The sequence below is a fragment of the Hippopotamus amphibius genome, chromosome 9 (genome assembly GCF_030028045.1).
Source record: "Hippopotamus amphibius kiboko isolate mHipAmp2 chromosome 9, mHipAmp2.hap2, whole genome shotgun sequence".
Lineage (NCBI taxonomy): Eukaryota > Metazoa > Chordata > Mammalia > Artiodactyla > Hippopotamidae > Hippopotamus > Hippopotamus amphibius.
In genome coordinates, this window is record NC_080194.1 from 107,009,985 (window position 1) to 107,030,010 (window position 20,026).

A 20,026-nucleotide genomic window follows, 5' to 3' on the forward strand; every position below is an offset into this window, starting at 1 on the left:
ACTTGATAAATCACTCCGGAGGTGAATTGAAATCATTGGAGGGACTCCCTGGTGGTCCAGTGGTTAGAACTCCGCACTTTCACTGCCGAGGGCCCAGGTTCGATCCCCAGTTGAAGAACTAAGATCCTGCAAACTGCATGGCACAGCGAAAAAAAGAATCGTTCAGCCTCTGTCAGGCAGTGCCTACTGTTGTCTGACGTAAATCTCTCTTGCTGCTGCCCAAGTCCTTTTCCTTCAGTTGACTCCTGGTAGCGAGGGAGGGGGCCAGGAGAGCAGAACGCAGCAACGGCATCCCCATGACCCGTTACATGCCTGACCGTGGTATTAGAATCCAAACTGCAGTTCGTTTAATCCTTCACTAGTATTTTCCGGGCACCTCCTGCAGGCCCAGCCCTTCACTGAGCTCTGCCGAGGACTTCATGAAAACAGCAGGCACAGTCCGCACCTGTCCCCAGGGGCCACCGCCAGTCATGGGGCTGACCACGCCTGTGCTGAGTCCCGGGAGCATTGAAACAATATGTTTCCAGGTGTAGACTCAGTGGCATCTGAGCAGCAAGCCTGTGGGACTTCTTGGAGGAGGAGGCTTGGCATCAGGCAGACTGAGCTTGAAGCTACTGAGCTTGAAGTGCTTGACTAGCACTTCTCTTCTGAGCCTCAGTTTCCTCGTTTGTGAAAATACGGACAGTGATGCCCCCCTCCCCTCAGGTTTTCCTCAACATGATACGAGGAGGTAGGCAGAACATAGCTGGCATGGAATAGATGCTCCGTAAACACGAGTCCTTTCCCTTGACTTCATCTCCCTCACGTATAGAGGAGTAGTTAAGTGCCTCAGTGCTGATAGCCTGGGTTCAAATCCTGGCCCTACCATCTCCCAGCTGTGTGTCCTTGGGCAAGTTACTTGACTGCTCTTTCCCTTACTTTCCTTGTCTATAAAACGGGGCTAATGAGGGAAATTCCCCGGCGGTCCAGTGGTCCGTGCTGCCACTGCAGGGGACACGGGTTCAATCCTTGGTCGGGGAGTTAAGATCCCACATGCCGCGCCGTGTGGCCAAAAAATTAAATAAAATGCAGTGAATGATTGTTGAAGCCTCATAGTGGTGATGGGAAACCAAATGGCTGAGTAAGGTGCTTAGAACAGAGGCTGCTCTGTTCTGAGCCCCAGTGCATTTTTCACTGTTACACATCCCAGCCTCGTCAGGGAGACATTTGAGATCACATTCGAGACCGTCCTCGCAGAAGGGAGTCAGAGAACAGAGGGCTTAGGAAGCCTCCAGGAGGGGGAGTTTCTGCCCCAGCCCAGGTGTCTGCGGGTGCGGGGAGGTCAGGGTGCTCTCCTACCAAAGCGAGAAGCCCCTCGACAAGGCCGGTGAGTCTTGTTATTAGCGGAAGGGGGCTCCCTCGTCCCTGGGTCCCCACTCATGCCGAGCTCTGGCCCCCAAGTCCTCGGTGCCCCCCAGGACCCAAGCCCAGAGTGAGAGGCTCTACCTGAGGCAGGACCTGAAGGGAAAAGTGTCTGGAGGGGATCCTAGAACTCTGCAGTGTGCGACAGCGACCCTTGGTCCGCACCCGTCAGGTGGGCCAGGCGGCCCGTGAGGTGGCTGTCATGGCGTCAGAGCCACGGCAGACCTTCTCCTTGTCACCTGCGCCACCCCCCCAACTCCGCCAGGAGCTACAGGCCGAGGTCTCGTGCCCCCTCCCCCTTGCTCCCTGGTAAGTAAATGTAACCGTAAATAATAAGGCCTGCCGTTGACGCTGGCAGCCTCCCCATCACTGGGCAGGACTGAGGAGGCGAGCCTCGGAGAGCAGCCAGCGTGCCCCAGAGTTACTCCCCGTGGCTGCGTCTCGGCCTTGGGGTACCCAAGACCCGAGGCTCCAGGAGCCGGGGCCTCTCGGAATAAGAGCAGGACGTCGTGCTTGGGGTCTCAGCACCCAGCAGCCCAGGCTCTGCCTTCTGTCCCTGAGCTTCTGGCCTCTGTTTGGATCTCCCTCTGGGCCTGCCTTGGGCACCGTTGTGCCCCCTTGTATTTGGACTCAGACACGTGGGACTTCATTTGCCCCGCGTCACCTCTGCAGCCTGCGTTTAGTGGCCAAAGCCCTGTCCCGTTGTCCAGCCGCTCCGTGGCACGCAGGCTGTGCTGCAGGCCCCCCAGACCAGCCGCCTGAGGCCCCCCAGCCCGCTGGGGCCCCCCCCCGGTGGGGGCTGGGAGCACAGCAGGAAGAACAGCAGCCCTGCAGGCGGGCGGCCAGGTGATCCCAGCTCCCTCGCTGACCTTTACTCCGTGCTCGTTTTCCTGGAAGAAGAATTCCGGCTGTCTTATCAGGATGACTCAGGAGTCCCCGGACGGCCCCCGGGCCCCCAGCCATCCCCTCCCTGATCCACCCCCTGTGTTATAATGGAGTGGTCGGGTGGTGCCGTGGCCCCCAGGGGCTGCCCGTTGCTCACGGCGGCGTGGAGACCGCATGCCTGGGCACAGCACTGAAGGTGGGACACCTGCGGCCGGCCAGCTGGAGCCACCTTTCCCTGAGCAACCTCTCAGCCCTCCCGCCTGAGCTCGTCATCCCCGTTTCCATGAGGTCTTTCCTGGCCCCCTTCTGACTTGGGCCCCCTTGGCTTTTGAGACACACCTGAGGGTTCCCACATGTCACCCTGTGAGGCTGTATGATCTAGGACCAGCCTGGCCTGTGCCGTCAGCGGAGAGCTTCTTGGGAGCACGGTCTGCCCCATACCTGTTGCTGAGACACAGGTGGTGGTGGGTAAAGGCTGCAGGGGCCCTGGTGGGAAAGGGTGTGAGTTATCTGCCAGCTGTGGCTGAGGAGAGCTTGGGGCTAGAGGAAGGTCCCCCCCCCCACCCTGGGGTGTCGTGATGCATAGGTTGGACCCTCCAGAACCCCCCAGGGGCTGGCCGATGCCTCCCCTGGCTATGGAGAAGTGGTTCGGGTTATCTGGCTGTTTGGGGGTGTCTGCCTGTTCTGGACCGTGCCCTCTCCTGCCCCCACGTGTGGCTAGCCGGTGCCCAGCTCTGCAGGTATAGCCGTGCATGTGGGACTCGGGTGACCGTCACTGAGGGGACCTGGAGGCTGGCTTCCCTCTCATGCCTGTCTCTCCTCTCTCCCCAGGATGTTTGATGAGCGGATTTTCACAGGTATGTGTGGGTGCCATCTAGTCCGTTCCAAAGCCACCAAGCTGATGCCCCCAAGAGTGCTTGAGCTGCCATCACACTGCACTCCAGGGCGGGGAGGGAGCCTGGGTTTAGCTTCTGCATCCGGGGCAGACGCGGGGGCCCCCAGCTCCCAGGCGCAGACAGACTGTCAGGACATCCCCTGCAGACATGGGAAGCCCTGAATGGGGAACAATAAAGCTAGCATTTGCCAAACACTGACATGTGATGGGTACTCTCCTAAGCTGTTAGCATATTTAATTTTAATTTAATTTAGTTTTCGACAGTCCTATAAAGTGGGTTCTGTTCTTTACCCTGAAGTCTAGCTAGTGAGCACTGGGGTCTAGATGCAAACCGAAGTGCCCAAGCCATGCCAGTAGGTGGCCCGCCTCTCAGGAGGAAGAGGCGGGCTCTGCCAGGTGCAGCAAAGGGAGCACGGATATTGGGGTGCCACATATCTGGGTCCCAATACTGGCCCTACCTCCCCCCAGCTTTGGGACCTCGGGCACGGTCGCATGGACCTCAATTTCCACATCTGTGAAGAGATAAGACCACCATCCTCTGGGTTCCTGGGATAACTGAGAGAACGGTCCCATGGTACAGCCGTGGGGGAGACTGGGTCCCTGTCCCAAGGGCTCCTGCAGCCCTAGCACATGTGAGGTCCGGACGGCTGTTTCTGGCTACTTCTTCCTGCCCAATGCTGTGAGATCCTCAGCATCCTTATTCCTCATCCCAGGAGAGGCATCTCTCTCTGGACCTCTTCCTGGCTTGGCTGGACACAGAAGCCACAGGAAGCAGGGGCAGAGGCCAGACCACACCTGAGGGGTACCCTGAAGGCAGAGGAGGCTGGAGAGCCTTCACCCTGACCGCCCTGCCCCTCCCCGGCTCTCCCCCCAGGGAACAAGTTTACCAAAGACCCTACGAAGCTGGAGCCAGCCAGCCCACCAGAGGATGCCTCTGCGGAGGTCTCCCGTGCTGCCGTCCTTGACCTGGCTGGGACTGCTCGGTAAGGCCACACGCCGGCTCTACCCCAGCTCTGCGGGGAGGGGCAAGGCCTAGGGCTGGCCGGACGATGCTGGGCCCAGCATCTCCTTCAACCTGGATGTCCCGCACAGACGCCGTGTGCCTCACCCCACTGTGGGCCAGGGAAAATCTAAAGGGACCCAGAAGAACAGAGATTCAGCTGATTTTCTTTCACCTGGGGGTTTCTCGTAGCCGGTTGGGATCTAGCCACATGTTACCTAGTCTCAGATGCCGTCCCTGACGCGCAGGCTAGGTCAGGCATCTGCCCTACGTGTCCATAAGGCCCCCGCACTCAGCTCACTGTCCACAGTGACCCCTAGCCCAGCCCTGGGTTCCTGGGGGCCAGGGATGGGCCATCTATGCCGGAATCCCCATGTCCAGCCCGGGCTGCCCGGCAGTGTTCCCTGAGTGAACTGTCCTCCATCCCAGCGTCCTGCCCAGCTTCACTCCCCACCCCCTCCCCAGACTCCCGAACCCTCTCCAGGCAGGTGGTCTCTACAGCTCTCAATCCCCCCAACAAGCATTAGTCAAACCCCCGCTGTGCTAAGTTGTGGGGCTCCTGGACTGGCCAGACCCAGGCCTCAGGAGCTCCCAGCTGGTGGGCAAGGTGGACGCCCGGAAGTTCACCCCAGGATAGGGGGCAGGATCTCGGCTGGGGCTGGCAGGAGGCTGTTGTCCTGGGAGACGGGCACCGGGAATTTTGCTAGGGGACGGGGGAGGGGAGGGAGTCCTGGTGGGATGGGAGCAGATGTGGTCAGGGGTGCGTTCTGAATTGGCAGCCGCTGTGGGCCCCTGACTGCTTGGAGCGGGAAAGCTGGGACTGATGCTGTGTCATTTCTCGGCTTCCTCCCCACAGGTCAGACAAGAGTGGCCTCTCTGAAGACTGTGGGCCAGGTGAGGAGCTGGACCCCACTGTGCATGTCTAGGGCGGGAGGGCGTCCACCAGCCCAGCTCAGCAGCCTTGGGGAGGAGGCAGGCTCAGACCACGAGCCTGGAGTAGTAATGAACTTCCTCTGCCCCTCCCGTCTCCCACCCCGCCCCAGGGCACAGAGCATGCTGGGAGCTCACTGGGGACCAGGGATGGGCAAGTGGGATGTGGGTGGCTTTGTGGGGGAGTTGGGAGACCTGAATTCAGGTATCACCACTGCCTCCACATCCTTGGCGATGTGGGCCTCAGTTGCCAGGTTTATATGTTGCATCTGCCTATATAGCCCAGACACCAGGGCCGACATGACCTCTCCTGGCACTGCTAACAAGTCACAGACAGGAGAATGTTCAGGAATGACTCGCCTGCCTGTCCAAGCTCACGCCCACACCTGACCAGATCCCTCATTGCCCCTCGCAGGAACCTCTGGGGAGCTGGGTGCACTGAGACCCATCAAAATCGAGCCAGAGGACCTGGATATCATCCAGGTCACTGTCCCAGGTAAGGGCCGATCCTGCCGCCCCCGCCTGAAGGTACAGGGATCAAGCAGCTCCCAAAGCAGTGCCCCTGGACCTGCCACAACCACCACGTCCCCTCCTGGGCTCTCCCGCTCTGTCTCCCGAGCCACTGCTCTGGCCAAGAAGGGGTCCCCAAGCCACTGTTTCTCCGGTCTGATCCTGAAAGGGTGCAGCATTGCGTGTGCTTTCTGTAGCCACATCTGCCCTCTGGGTTGGGGGTCAGGTCTCAGCTCCGACCTTCCTAAAGGTTCCCCCGGTCCCCACAGCCTTCACCTCTCTGGCCTGGCTTCCCTGGGATTTGTGAGTCAGAGCAGGGACAAGATAAGGTCATTGGAGTAAGAGGATCTGAGTTTGACTTCACACTTGGAACCCTCTGAGTCTCAGTTTCCACATCTGTGAAGTGGGGCATGTACTTGGCCTCTAGAGGCTCAGTATGGGATAAAACAGGGCTCCAGGCCCCTCGGGCCCCCGCTGGCCCCTGGCATAGCTACCCTCCCAAAGTCCAGGATGTGGCCTCCTTAAGGGTCCTGCTCTGTGGGCATGTTGGGCTGGGGGTCCCTGAGGGACTGTGACGGGGTGGGATGGACAGAAGATACATTTGGAGTTTTGCCTCCAGACCCTTCCCCAACCTCTGAGGAAATGACAGACTCGATGCCTGGACACGTGCCCTCAGAAGATTCTGGCTATGGGATGGAGATGCTGACTGGTAAGAAATGGGCTGGGGACCCACCTCCCTGGGATGTAACGGGGAGAGGGGTGGGCCAGGAAGACTCCAGACTTTTCTTGGTATGGAGTCCCCCCTCAGAAGGAACTCACTATGTGCCTGACTCCCCTACCCAGGCCAGGTTCCTGTCTGAAAACTTGAAATAGGCCTTGAGTTATATTAAGTCTGGTTGCTGTGTCTTTCCCAGGAACTCCCATTTGGATAAATTTGTTCATGTATCCAGTATGTATTGAACACCTACTTATGTGCCAGGTCCTGTGCAAGGTGCTGGGGACAGAGCAGTGAACGCAGTAGTCCAAAGTCCCCGCCCCTGAGGGCTGACACCCCAGTGCAGGGAGACAGATAGTAAGCAAATCAATAAGAAAAATAAGGGAATTCCCTGGTGGTCCAGTGGTTAGGATGGCAGGCTTTCACTGCCTGAGGCCCAGGTTCAATCCCTGGTCGGGGAAGTAAGATCCCGCAAGCCGCACGGCCAAAAAAGAAACAGAAGAAGAAGAAAGAAAGAAAAATAGGAAGTTAGATGGTGGTAAGTGCTGTGGGAGACACAAAGCCAGGAGGGGAAGAATTGGGGGCAGGAGGGGGCAGTTATTACAGGGTTTGAGTAGCCAGAGAGGACCTCACTGAGAAAGTGACATTGGAACAAAGACCTGAAGGAGGTGCGGGCAAGAGACATGAGGGCGTCAGGACAGAGCTTTCCAGGCAGAGGGGGCAGCATGTGCAAAGGCCCTGAGGGGGGCTATGCCCAGCCTGTCCAAGCAAAAGCAAGGAGGCTGGGTGGCTGGAGCGGAGTGAGATGGGGAAAGGGAGGTGGTGGGTGGGTTATGCGGGGTTACGTATGTCAAAGGAAGGACTGGGGACTTGACTCTGAGGAGACAGGAACCAGCACGGGGATTGGTGCTATTAGGGAACATTTTAGCAATATTTACTCTGACCGTGGAGCTGAGAACAGACTGCAGAGGGCTGGGGACAAAGACAGGAACATTCTGGCGATAATTTAGGCAAGAGGAATGGTGGGGCAGGTGGATAGCTGCAGGGAGAGGGTGGGGTTCTATGTGTTTTGGTTTTTAAACTGTATCTTGAGAATGTTCACAACCCCTCCAAAGTTGAAAAGAATAGTTAAATGAATCTCACGTGCCCAGCTCAGCTCCGACCATCCTCAACAGATGTTGTTTTTAGATAATAAGAAAGGATTATTATACGTAGTTAACGTTTTTAAAAAGCGAATCATTATAGAGGTAAATAGGAGGTCAGTTAGAGGAGGTTTGCAGATGTGGCAGAAAATGATATCCGTACGTAAATGATTTGAGTTTGGAAAGCTCCGTAATAAGGATGCAGAGCCAGGGCAGGAAGCTTCCGGAAGACGGCTGGAGTTTGTTTCCCTTGCCTGTGATGTCTGGTGCGGGCTTGATCAGGAAGGGGGAGGGGATGGGTATTGCTTAAGGATACTGTGCACAGGCATAGTGGGTGTATTTAAATGAGCAATGTGAAGAAATCTCATCATGTTCAATGTGAAAAGCAAGTGCAGAAGGATATGGACAATATAGCATTTCTCTCAATTTGGAAACATAAAAATAGTACTGCTAATGTTTTATTTAAAAAAATCGTGTACGCATATGACAAAATGCTCACATACATTCATTCCAGCTGGTAGGTCCGTGTTTCTCATCCCATTCTATGTGCTTTCCTGCACTTTTAAATTTTTCCCCTACTCAAAATAAACAAATGACTGGAAAAATAAATAAGAAGGTTGCCTGCAGGCCCAGGTGGGGGGTGCCACATTTAACAGGTGACAGAATAAAGGCAGAACTTCTCTGCTTCTCGTCAGCGTCCGTCTTCTCTGGCAGGGAGCGTGGTCTGGAAACAGGAAAGCGTGGGGAGGACCTGGGGGTCCAGTTCAATAAGGAGATAGAAAGGGTCCCCAGAGCTGCTGTGGATAAGTGTCACCTACAGATAACACCTACGCTCTGCCGTCCACAGGACGTGAGGAGTCACGGCACACAAAGATGAGCTGATGACAGAGACAGACCTGGAGATGAGGTCTTGCCCAAATTGCAAACAGGTGGACCGTGCATCGGTCCCAGGCACAGCTCTGGAACAGATTTCTACGTGGGTGTCTGGGAGCCATCGGAAGGGACCCAGTGTGGGGTCATCTGTGGGAGCGAGTCGGCTCATGTGACATCCGGGTCTCCGGCTGACCCTGGGCCGGCTGGGGAAGCTCCTCATGATTTTTATAAACAGAAGGGTTTCGACTCTAAACGCAGTTTTAAGTATTGTTTTCAGTTTAAATAGAAGTTATTGAATTTCAAGCAAACAAACAAAGGGGGCTGCAGGGGGACCCCAGCCTCCACGTGGGAAAGGTTTCCCTTGATGTCCTGGAGGGCTTGGTCCTTCCTCGAATACTTATCAGTTCGTTGGATAAAGGCACCTTAGGCAGAAAGAGGATGCAGTTTGCAGATCCTTGGGGAGGCGTGGTCAGTCCACCCGAGGATGATGTTCCCCTTGGCCTTGGCAGACAAGAACACCAGGCTGAAATGCACAAGAAAAAATCACAGCCCCGGGCTGTGTAGTGTGGGATGCATTCCCTGGGACCAGTGTCGGAGTGGGAGTTGAATGTGTGGGGTGTTTGTTAGGGGCTGCGCTTGGGATCAACACCTACATGAGGGAGGGGGCAGACGCACGCGGGGAGACGGCAAGCCGTGATCTCTGCCAGCCCCACGCGGAGCTCGGAGCCAGAGTGGCCCCTCAGAGTTGCTCACAGTTGCACTGGATATCCTGGCCTTTATACCCCCACCTCAATCAGTCATGAGATGCGGGCCGCCCCGGAAGGGCAGTCCTCGAAGGGGCAGCTGCCCGCTGACCGCACTCCCTGCTGCCAGGCCAACAAGCTCTTCCTTGAAGGGGATCTGAGTAGTACGTACATCCCAGTAGCTGCCACAAAAAAAGACAGAGACAGTAAACAAACACATGCAGCTGCAGAGAAACGAGGGCTTGAACAAAGGGGCATCTCTTGCACCTTTTAACTGGACAGAACTTTTGCTAAGCACCTGGGGAAATGGGCACAGACGTGGTGCTAGTAAGAACGCAAATGGCCAAATTGCTTTTTAGAGATATGTGTCAGCTCGAAGAGCCGTAAAAATGAGCACTCCCACCCCACTCCACCCCGTACATCCAGGAACCTGGTCCGAGGAAGTCGTCCATGTGCACAAGGTTTTTTGCACAGAGATGTTTGTGGCAACATTAGTGATGACCGTGAAGAATTGCAATGAGTTGGTGCAGCTGTCCAGGGACCGTTAATCATATCCTCCTGATGGACTATTAGGCAGCCACTAAAAACAGGCAGTGGGGAGAGTGTGTAAAACACAGAACTGATGGTGTTTACAGCTGTGTTGAAAACAAAATCACTGGTTTGGGGGGGGTGGGAAGAAATATCAGAAAAGTCGCTATGTCAGGTTACGTGCGTGATCTTTTTCACTCCCTGAATCAGTTGTGCTGTGCTTTTGGGGGATTGGCCAAAAAGTTCATTCGGGTTTTCCGTACCCTCTTAGGGAAAAACCCAAAGGAACTTTCTGGCCAACCCAATAATACCTTGGTAATGAAGAAAGAATGTTGCCAGGCACGGGCTGGGCGTGAGTGGAATTGGAAGCAATCTGGTGAGGCTGTGTGGAGAGTGTAGTGGCCTAGAGGCTCAAGAGGAGCTGACAGTATGGCCTGGCCTCTCAGAGGTCGCATGTCGCCTGGCTGCGTTCACAGTGGTATTAGGAAGGCCAGAGGGGTCCCGATCTGGAGGTCTTTGGAGTTGGGGGGACCATGGACCAGCATGGTGCCATTTCTATTGAAAAGGCGTCTCCCTGCTGGTTTGAAAGATCAGGAAATGAGGCCCAGCAAGGCCAGTCTGCCTTTCCAAGGTCGCCCAGCCTTAGGATGGGACTCAGGTTTGCTGACTCCCCATCCTGGGTTCCTTTCAAGCACCCCACTCAACAGTGGTGGATTATCGGACTTCCCTGGTGGTCCAGTGGTTAGGACTCCACACTTCCACTGCAGGGGGCACAGGTTCGATCCCTGATTGGGGAACTACACGGGTGAGTCAGAAATTATCTGCACTCTGGCTGTAGAATTTCTAGAAGTTTTAATATAACCGAAGCACAGATAATTTTTGACTCACCTTCGTAAGATCCCACATGCTGTGAAGCACAGAAAAACTAAACAAAACAAAACTGATAGATTATGGAGATTCTGAAGTTTTCAGGACCACCGTGGATTTGGGGGGGGGTGGGGAGAGTGTCCATTTCTCTGATTACACATGTGCTTTGTAAAATAAATGATACAGGACTGTGTACCATGTGGAGGAAGAGCTCCCAGTGCCCCCTCCTTAGGCACCTACCAGTTTAGTGTCCGTCCTCCATAGGTTTTTCCTACAGATGTGTTTTTTTATACTAACCACACATGCTAACGTGTGTAATTACTGTATTGTACAAATCATCCCTCGACTGTTCACCTGGTGCCTTGGACGTCTCTGGTCGTGCCCTTGGTCATTTATCGAGGTTGAAGATGGAGAGGCAGTGAGCACATGGACGGGTTTGTTCAGGATAAATAGCCCAGCCCCCCATGCCTGGGGGGGAATCAGACAAGCTCCCCACGTTTGGAATTCAGGCCCCCAAAGTACACAGGTCATCTGCAGCTGCCTTTGAAAGACGACCCTCCCCACCCCCATCCCCAGGAAAGGACCTAGCCCTGCTTCCTTCTGTGCTCAGGGTCCTACAACAAGGCTGGCAGAAGCCCCTCCTTATCCTCCTTCGTGGTCCCTTCTTAGCAGAGCCACAGAGCTGAGCTGGTCCCCTGTGGGTGGCTGGGTCTAGTCATGTCCTGCATGGCTCTCAGGTTGTTGCTGGGGGGTGACACTGCACCCACGAACAGCTCAGAGTGGGGACAGACTTCCTGGTCTCCCCTCTTGTTCCTCAGGAGCCACTTTGTGACCTTGACCGGTGCTCCAGATGTGACACCTGGGCCTCTTCCTTCGCCCCGAGGCAGATACAGCTCCCCGGTTCCCTGTCACAGGCCCGTCCCTGCCCGGGGAAACCCTCCCTGGTGGCCCTGCTTGTCCCTCTGTGCCCACCCGTCTCCCCTCCTCCCGTCTGCCCCTCTCTGTCGTGAAATGGCAAAGATGCAGTTGATTAGCTTGGGATCCCCGAGGAGCTGCCCCTGAGACAGGGGCCTTCGTGCATTCGGGAGGCGCATCCGGGAGGGGCCGTACAGGAGGGGAGGGAACTGGACAAGCCAGCAGTGTCATCGGGCCCGTCACCCCTGGGGGCAGCGGAGCTGAGGGGCCGCGGGAGCCCATGTAAACCACGCGCCGGAGTTAACACAGCTGAGGGAGCTGGGAGCTGGGCTGGTGATCTGCCGGGTTGCCCTCCATCACCGGCTGAGAGCTGTTTCCGGGCATTGATCTCAGCCCTTGTACCTTGCTGGTTCTGTTCCTGCAGCTGGAAAAAAACCTCCAGGCAGAGTTGGGTGGGCCCAGTGTCTACTGCCCACAGTGTACCTATTGCCGTAAGGAAAGTTTAGGCCTAAAGCTCAGGCCTGGCCCTTTTTAAGTCAGAGGCTGAGCATAAAGGAAACCTTTCAGAATCTTCCAGCTCCTTCTGGGCTGAGCCCCAAGGCTCAGGCTTTTGTGATGATCCCAGATGCAGGCTTCCCTTCCCGCCATCAGTGAGTGGGCCTCGACCGTTGACAGCTCTCCCAGGATCAGCCCCTTGCCTTCCCGCTCACGATCCCATCTAGAACAGTGGCTGCATCCCTCATCACTGAGCATCCTCTCCACCAGCTGGGTGAGATCAGACCCAGGCTCCACCGGCTCCACCCCTCACCAGCTCAGCCTCGTGTCACGGGCTGACAGGGACGCTTAAGGGTTAGCCCTACGTGGGAAGGCACCTGGCAACACACGGTGAACTTCCTAAGTCTCAGTTTCCTTTTGCTTGTTTCAAGTGTTGAAAATCCCCGTGCCATCCTCCAGCAATGGCACCAAAGAGCCGCTGCCGTTGGAGGCCCTGGCACCCGCCAGTCGGCCTGTGCCTCACCGCCTCCATCCCTCTCCCGCTGTCTGCACTTGTATTTCATCCTCCTGCCAAAATCTGTCATCTCCAAGTTTGCCACCACCCTCCCCACACACACTGTTCCCCGCTCCCTGCCGGTGTCCCGCTCCCTGCCGGTGTCCCTCTCCCACCCCACAGCTTTTCCTGGACCCTTGGGTCCAACCTGGGTGTTCCCCTCTTTGGCCCCCCAAGGCCAGTCTCACCCCTCCTCCATAAAGCCTGAACCCTTACCTCCCGTTGTTCACTGTGCCACGACCTTGCTGCCTGTTGGACGGGCACCTGGGGACAAGGTTGGGTCCATTGGACCCAGGCCAGAGCCAATGTCACCTTGTCAGAGGCCCCAGGACCACATGACTCTAGATAGCTTCACGCCCCCACCTGCCTTTTCTCCATCCCCTTATCCGGCCATGCCCCACACATGTGAAATCCTAGTTCCCCGGCCCGGGATCGAACCAGTGCCCCCGGCAGTGGAAGCTTGGAGCCCTAACCACTGGACCGCTAGGGAAGTCCCTCCATTTTTCTTTATAGCATCACTGCCATCTGGTATCATATGTTATGTCTGACATCGCACCAGGAGGATAAGGCTTTGTCTTGTTCCTGTGTGTCCTCAGTGCCTAGAACAGAACCGGGCAGGCCGTAGAAGGGAGGACAGGCTGGTCCAGGGCTGGTCTCCAGAGGGTGCATACCGAATGTCACAGGATATCTGGTCTCTGAATCTCATGTGGAGGCGAGGGCAGGTTCTTTTGCAAGATTGGGGTCCCTGATCCCATCTGGGGGTCCCCATGCCATGCTCCAGGGTCTGGGCCTGCCGTTCCCTGCTGTCTGGCCTGACTTTGCTGGTGCAGGAGATGATGAACGTGGCTACCCGGCATCCTCTTCTCTTTCAGACAAAGGCCCCAGCGAGGACCTGCGGCCCGAGGAGAGGCCTGTGGAGGGTGAGGCATTGTCCAGCCCCCACTTTTCACCCGCCACCCATGTTTCCTCCCCCCACCCCATCTCCGCATCTCCCTTTTGTCTCTTCTCAATACCAGGTTGGGGGGTGGGCGTCCTGGGGGCTGCCTGAGTTGGAAGAAGGTTTATAGACCTGTCTTCTAGAACTAGGAGATACATGGTCAGAGGTAGAAGCAGCTCTTTCTGGTAATGGAAATTGTAAGGCTTTCTTATTTTGCTTTTATATATACCTGGCTTCTTTCCAGAAAGGTTTTAAGGCTGAGGTCTGAGCCTAGTCTTCCTGAGCAAGTTGAATTTAGGCCTGAAGGCACAAAATGGGCTTTGTGTCCAATAGACACGTTCAATCTCAGGAATACTGCTCATTCCCACCCTGCAGAGCGTGGGAGTAGGCCAGGCAGGGAGATCAGGTGAGGATGGGTCTGTTTCCACGCCTGGAATGGCACAAGTGGGTGTCAGAGGAGAGAAGTGTCACTTTCCCAATCCCAAACCCAGCAGGGGTTGGGGGGGAGGGGACATTTTAATGAACATCCACTGCCACCTGGTGGCAGAGTACTCGATTTACAGGCTTAGTGTTCACGCACTAGTTGAGTCACTTACCGTGCTGGCCTAGAGGGACGTTCACATAGACAGGCCCATGGTCATTCTTAGGCCTCACCTGCCATCACCACCCTTCCCCCTTCCATGATCCCAGCACAGGGCCGTTCTTGGTGCCAGCAGAGCTAGGACCTGAGCTGAGAAGCAGGGTCCTGCTGCCACCGAGGAGGCTCAACAAACTGCCCTTTGCCTTCCAGACAGTCACGGTGACGTGATCCGGCCTCTGCGGAAGCAGGTGGAACTACTTTTCAACACGCGATACGGTGAGCGAGAAGCCAGGCAGGGTCGGGGGTATCCAGGCCTCCCTCCAGCTGCCCTGTTTTCAGAGAGAATTTGGGCCTGCCCCCACGCCCCATCCCAGCTGCTCCTTGAACAGGGATGGGAGGGAGGGGCCAGAGGGGCTGGGACCCACTGGGAAGGGGCTGGGGTACTGCAGGGGCTGCCACCCAGCCCCTTCCTTAGCTCCAGGCCTCGCACCCAGGGAGCCTGGGGCACTGCCGGAGAGCCCCACCCTTTGAAACACAGCGCCCCCTCCTCCTCCTTCAAGAAGGCTCACGCTCACTCACGGTCTGCCTCAGCCTCTGCTTGCAGAGGCCACTCTGTCCACTGTAACTGCTGCTCTGTCCCCACAGACACCCTCACTCAGGGTCCTCAGGAGGACACATGCATAACAAAATCTTTCTGACTTGGAAAGACCGGGAAGGAGGACAGGGAGGCAGGGGAGGCACCTACTCTTCATTCAGCCCTTGTGGTTGGCCAGGCACCAGTGAGATGCTTCACACAAGTTCTCTCATCCCATCTACAAAATCTATGTGTCCTAATGCCCATTTTACAGATGAGGAAAAGTGAGGCTGGGGGAAGTGCCGTGGCTTGTCCGAGGCCCCACAATCAGTGAGTGGCAGTGCCTGGCCTGGGCCTCAGATCTCTCTGGTTCCCTAGGTGTGGTGTTGGGCCACGCAGGGGGTTGGGGTTACTTATGGTGGCGGGGGGGACCCTCCGGAGGGCTTTTCTGGCAGCATGGGGGCAAGTGGACTTGGGTGGAGCCGATGTCAGGTCTCACCAGCCGTCAGTGGTTTCTCTTGCACTGCCAGGGCATGGGCCCAGACTGAGCATAGGTTTTGAGGCCCCACTGACTTAGGTTCACACCCCCCCAGCTCTGGGGCTCTGGGACCTGAGACAGGTCACGTCCCCAATGCGCTTCAGGTCTCTTACCCACAGCCTGGGGCTAACAGTACTTAACTCAGGAGGGTCGAGAGGGCTCACCTAAGAGCTAGGTTTCGAAAGGGCTCTGGCACCTGCGGCTCCCCCATGCAGACATGGGAGGTGGGAGTTAAGGCTCGTGGCCCTGTAGATCTGGGTGGCCCTACAGCAGCCGTGTCTCTGCAGCCAAAGCCATTGGCATCTCGGAGCCTGTCAAGGTGCCCTACTCCAAGTTCCTGATGTACCCAGAGGAGCTGTTTGTGGTGGGGCTGCCTGAAGGCATCTCCCTCCGCAGGCCCAACTGCTTCGGAATTGCCAAGCTCCGGAAGATTCTGGAGGCCAGCAACAGCATCCAGTTCGTCATCAAGAGGTAAGGCCCAGCCGGGTCTACAGGAGCCCCTCCAAGCTGGCCTAGCATCCAGGAGCCAGCGCCAAGTAGCCATCTTCCTCTTCAGATTGGGGAAGGCTTTTTTAAAAAAGAAAAAAGAAAGAAAGAAAGAATAGAGAAGAGACTTCCCTGGTGGTCCAGTGGTCAAGACTTTGCCTTCCAATGCAGGGGGTGTGGGTTTGATCCCTGGTCGGGGAGCTAAGATCCCACATGCCTCATGGCCCAAAAAACCAAAAAACATAAAACAGAAGCAATATTGTAACAAATTCAATAAAGACTTTAAAAATGGTCCACATCAAAAAAAAAATCTTAAAAAAAAACAAAAAACAAACAAAAACAGTAGGGCATGAAATTGGGCAGGTGCGAGGTTGCCCAGGCCCAGCCCAGGCCTGAAGGACCTAAAACGACCATACAGATGCCCTCTCAGTCCCAGGAGAGCAGTCCCCAGTTTGCTTAGATGTAAAATGGGAATATGCCCACTGGCTTGATCTCCTAGACCATTCTGAGCATCTTCTGGGCCTGGAGGCATCCAGACTGAGGACAGTGCCCTATTATCCCTGGATTGGAAAACCAGGCATTGGCATTTCAGGTGTCTCCTGTTTCCCCGGGCATCTAATTTTTGTCACCAAGGACACGGGGCACTCTAGTGTATCCAGCCCATGTGCCCAGCTCAGATATAAAGTCCCTCTGGAAGACATGGAGGCAGTTACTGAAATTTTAATAGATGAGGGAGGACCTGGGGTGACTTGTTTTGTGTTTTTTGCTTCTCTGTGTTACTGTGATGTCTTGTAAATTTAGGTTTGGTTTGGTTGAAAGTGACAAGGAAGAGGAGACTCTTAAGGGTTTGTTCTTCCTGGGGGAGTAGATGGCCCCCAAATTGGGACACTCACAGTGTCCTTCACACCTAGAGTGGCAGGCTGGTGATGGGGTGTGGAGCGGGGAGCTCTCTCGTGGCGCCTGGTTTACACCAGGAAAAACAGGGAGGGTGATACTCCAGGAGATGCAAATAGTGGACACGTGGTTCCTTCCTTCCACAAATACATCCTGAGTGCCCACCGTGTGCCAGGAGAGATGCAACAGCAAATACCACCGTGTCCTGCCCTCGAGTTGGCTGATCTCATGGAACAAAATCACAATATCAGGTAGAGATAAATGCTATAATGCAGGTTAAAGGGGCAAAGAAAGAGGGGCAGGAGGAACCTGTCCATGGTGGGGACGTTGGCACAGAGACCTAATGAAGCAAGCCTTGTGAATATCTGGTGGAAGAGCATTGAAGGAAAGGGAACAGCAAGTGCAGACACCCTGAGGCAGGGACATGCTTGTGTGTTTGAAGTCTCGCAAAGTGCCACTGTGACTGGTGCAGATGGAATGAGGGAAGAGTGTGAGTGGTGAGGCCCACGAGAGAGCAGGAGCCGGATCATACAGGGTCTTAGACTGATTTAAAGAGTCTGGACTTTATTTCAAATTTAATGAGAACTCACTGGAAGTTCTTGAGGAGGATGGGCAGGAGCAGAAACAGGGACCAGTGAGGAGGCTGTACCTGGCCCAGGGGACACAGTGGCATCTTGGATTCGGTAAAGGTAAGGGTGGGATGGTGAAAAGTTGTCAGATCCAGGTAATGCTTTGAAGATGGGGCTGGTGTCATTCGCTGATATACGGGATGTGGGGTGTGAGAGAAGTGGCCTGAATGGCTCAAGGCTGCAGGCTGAGCAGCTGGGATGGCAGTGATGCCATTCTCTGAGATGCAGGTGATGGGGGTGGAGGCCAACGTCAAGAGTTGGCTCTGACGTGTGTTATGCCTGAGGTGTGTGGGTGCCTTCCGGGGAGGGTTGGCAGGTGGATTTACGGGAGTCAGACTCGGGAGGGGGCGGGGGCGGGATGCAACACGGGGAGCTGTCAGCATTCGGGAGGGATGTAGCACGTGGGGGCTGCCTGCCTTGTCCACCCCCTCCAACCGAGAACCGGAAGCACTTGGGTGACTACTTGCAGGCTCCTGGGTCTGAGGCAGGCTTCTGCTGTTACTCCCCATGATCTTGGGCAGGTTGCTCAGGGTGTTAAATGGGCACACTGTACCATTTATGGAGTGGTCCTGGAGGTCAAGGCTTGGCAAAGGGCATGGCACACTGTTGGTACTCAGTGAAGATGGGTTGGGTGCTTTTTTTTAGTGTCAGGATTATTTTATTTTAATATTTATTTATTTTTGGCTGTGCTGGGTCTTACTTGTGGCACGCGGAATCTTCGTTGCAGCATGTGGGATCCTTAGTTGTGGCGTGCGGACTTCTTAGTTGCAGCACGCATGCGGGATCTAGTTCCCCAGCTAGGGGTCGAACCTGGGCCCCTTGCGTTGGGAGTGCAGAGTCTCACCCACTGGACCACCAGGGAAGTCCCTAGTGTCAGATTTATTGACGTTTCATTTACATTCAGTAAAACTCACCCTTTAAAAATGTACAGCTCTTTGATCTTGGCAGGTTCATATAGTCACATCGCTACCATCAAGATACAAAACGGTTCCGTCACCCCAAAAACTTGCCTTGTGCCCCTTTGTTGGCTACCCCAACCCCTGGCAACCTGGCAACTGATCAATTTTCTGACACTTTGCCTTTTCCAGAATGTCTATAAATGGAATCATACATTGTGCTTCTCATTGGGTCTGACTTCTTTCACTCAGCTTTTGAGATTCATCCATGTGGTTGCCTGTATCAGAAAATATATATATTTAAAAAAATATATTAAAAAAATATATATATATATAAATTAAAAAAAAATATATATATATATATATAAATTTTAAAAAGCGAATTTAAGTAATTCCAGTTTCCTGAGAGCCAAGTGAAGAAAATGATTCAGGTAGGAAAAGAGTGATTAACTTTGTCCAGTGGAATAGTTGGAGTGTTAGGTTTAAGGACTAGTTGGGGTGATTTTAAGAGATAATTGGAGGAGAGAGATTGAGCACTTGAGTACATTTTATTTGTTATTCCTCATTTTAAAAATTAGCTAAAGGGACTTCCCTGGTGGCGCAGTGGATAAGACTCTGTGCTCCCGGTGCAGGGAGCCCGGGTTCGATCCCTGGTCAGGGAACTAGATCCCACATGCATGCTGCAACTAAGAGTTCGCATGCCACAGCTAAGGAGTCTGCCTGCCACAACTAACACCCAGTGCAACCAAGTAAATAAATAAGTAAATAGCTAAAAATACTATTAGAATATTAGTAAAAAAATAGCCACTTCTCATTGATCTTACTTTTAAAAAGCATACATTTTGGGGGATGATGTAAATGTTCTGGAATTATCAAATAGATAGAAGTATGGCTGCATAAACAACTGTGTGAATATACTAAAAACCACTGATTGATTTACTTAAAAGAGTGAATTTTATGGTACATGAATTACATCTCGCCAAAGTGTGTGTGTATATATCTTTTATATATATGTTTATATATATGTTTGTATGTATATACTAGTTTGCTAGGGCTGGAATAACAAAGTACTGCAGAATGGGTGGTTTAAACAATAGAAATTAATTTCTCCCAGTTCTGGAGGCTGGAAGTACAGGACCAAGGTGTCAGCAGGGTTGGTTTCTCAGGAGGTCTCTCTCCTTGGCTTGCAGACAACCACCTTCTCGCTGAGTCTTCACACTGGTCTTTTCTCTGTGCACACATATCCCTGGTGTCTCTCTCTGTGTGACCAAACCTCCTCTTCCTATGAGGACACCAGTCAGATTGGATTAGGGCTCAACCTAATGTCCTCATTTGAACTTAATCATCTTTTTAAAGACTGTATCTTGAAATACATTGAGTTCTGGGGTTAGGACTTCAACATAGAAATTTGTTGTGAGAAATCATCACTTGGAAGAAACCACTAACTGTTTGATTTCCACCTAAACCTGACTTCCACATCCTTCTAAACAGCCTCCAGACAGCAACTGCCAGTTGATTAGAGTTGTCACAGAATCAAATCAAACTTTCTAAACCTTTGATCAAAAGACATTCTTATGAACCTGGTGTACCCCCCAAAAAATAATAAAAAAATAAATAAATAAAATATATTTAAAATTCAAAAAAAAAAAAAAAAGACATTCTTAACCCAGATTCTTGATCAAACGTGTATCCAAAATTTTCATATTCTTTTGTTCATTCTTCTGGAAAGAGGGTCCCTTGCTTTCATCAATTCTCCAAAGTTTAAAAAACAAACAAACAAAAAAAACCCTTGGGAAATTTAAAACCATGGGTGGATTCACACAGATGGGCAGCTGAGGTCCAGGGAAGGAGTTGGCAGAAGGTCTGTCTGACTGCAGTGCTGCAGGGCAATTCTGGTGCCGACCTCCCAGACTTAGCAGATGCCACGGATTCAGGGCACAGTCCCCAGCAAGACCACCCCCACTTCCAACACCAACTACAAGTTCAAAGGTCCCTAGACCACCGGCACCCCTGAGCAGCTGGCTGCAAATTAAGGGGTTC

General features: G+C 53.9%; 1 protein-coding gene across 7 annotated transcripts in view; it reads left to right on the forward strand.

The window, feature by feature from the left end:
* Positions 1-20,026, forward strand: part of GTF2IRD1 (GTF2I repeat domain containing 1) — a 113,639-nt gene that overhangs the window by 52,846 nt on the left and 40,767 nt on the right. For all 7 annotated transcript variants that reach the window (XM_057748118.1, XM_057748120.1, XM_057748121.1 and 4 more), the window contains 8 exons: positions 3,118-3,143; positions 4,056-4,164; positions 5,038-5,075; positions 5,527-5,607; positions 6,241-6,330; positions 13,325-13,372; positions 14,180-14,245; positions 15,369-15,552. In XM_057748118.1, the coding sequence (XP_057604101.1) occupies positions 3,118-3,143; positions 4,056-4,164; positions 5,038-5,075; positions 5,527-5,607; positions 6,241-6,330; positions 13,325-13,372; positions 14,180-14,245; positions 15,369-15,552 (642 nt within the window). The remainder of the gene's footprint in view (positions 1-3,117; positions 3,144-4,055; positions 4,165-5,037; positions 5,076-5,526; positions 5,608-6,240; positions 6,331-13,324; positions 13,373-14,179; positions 14,246-15,368; positions 15,553-20,026) is intronic.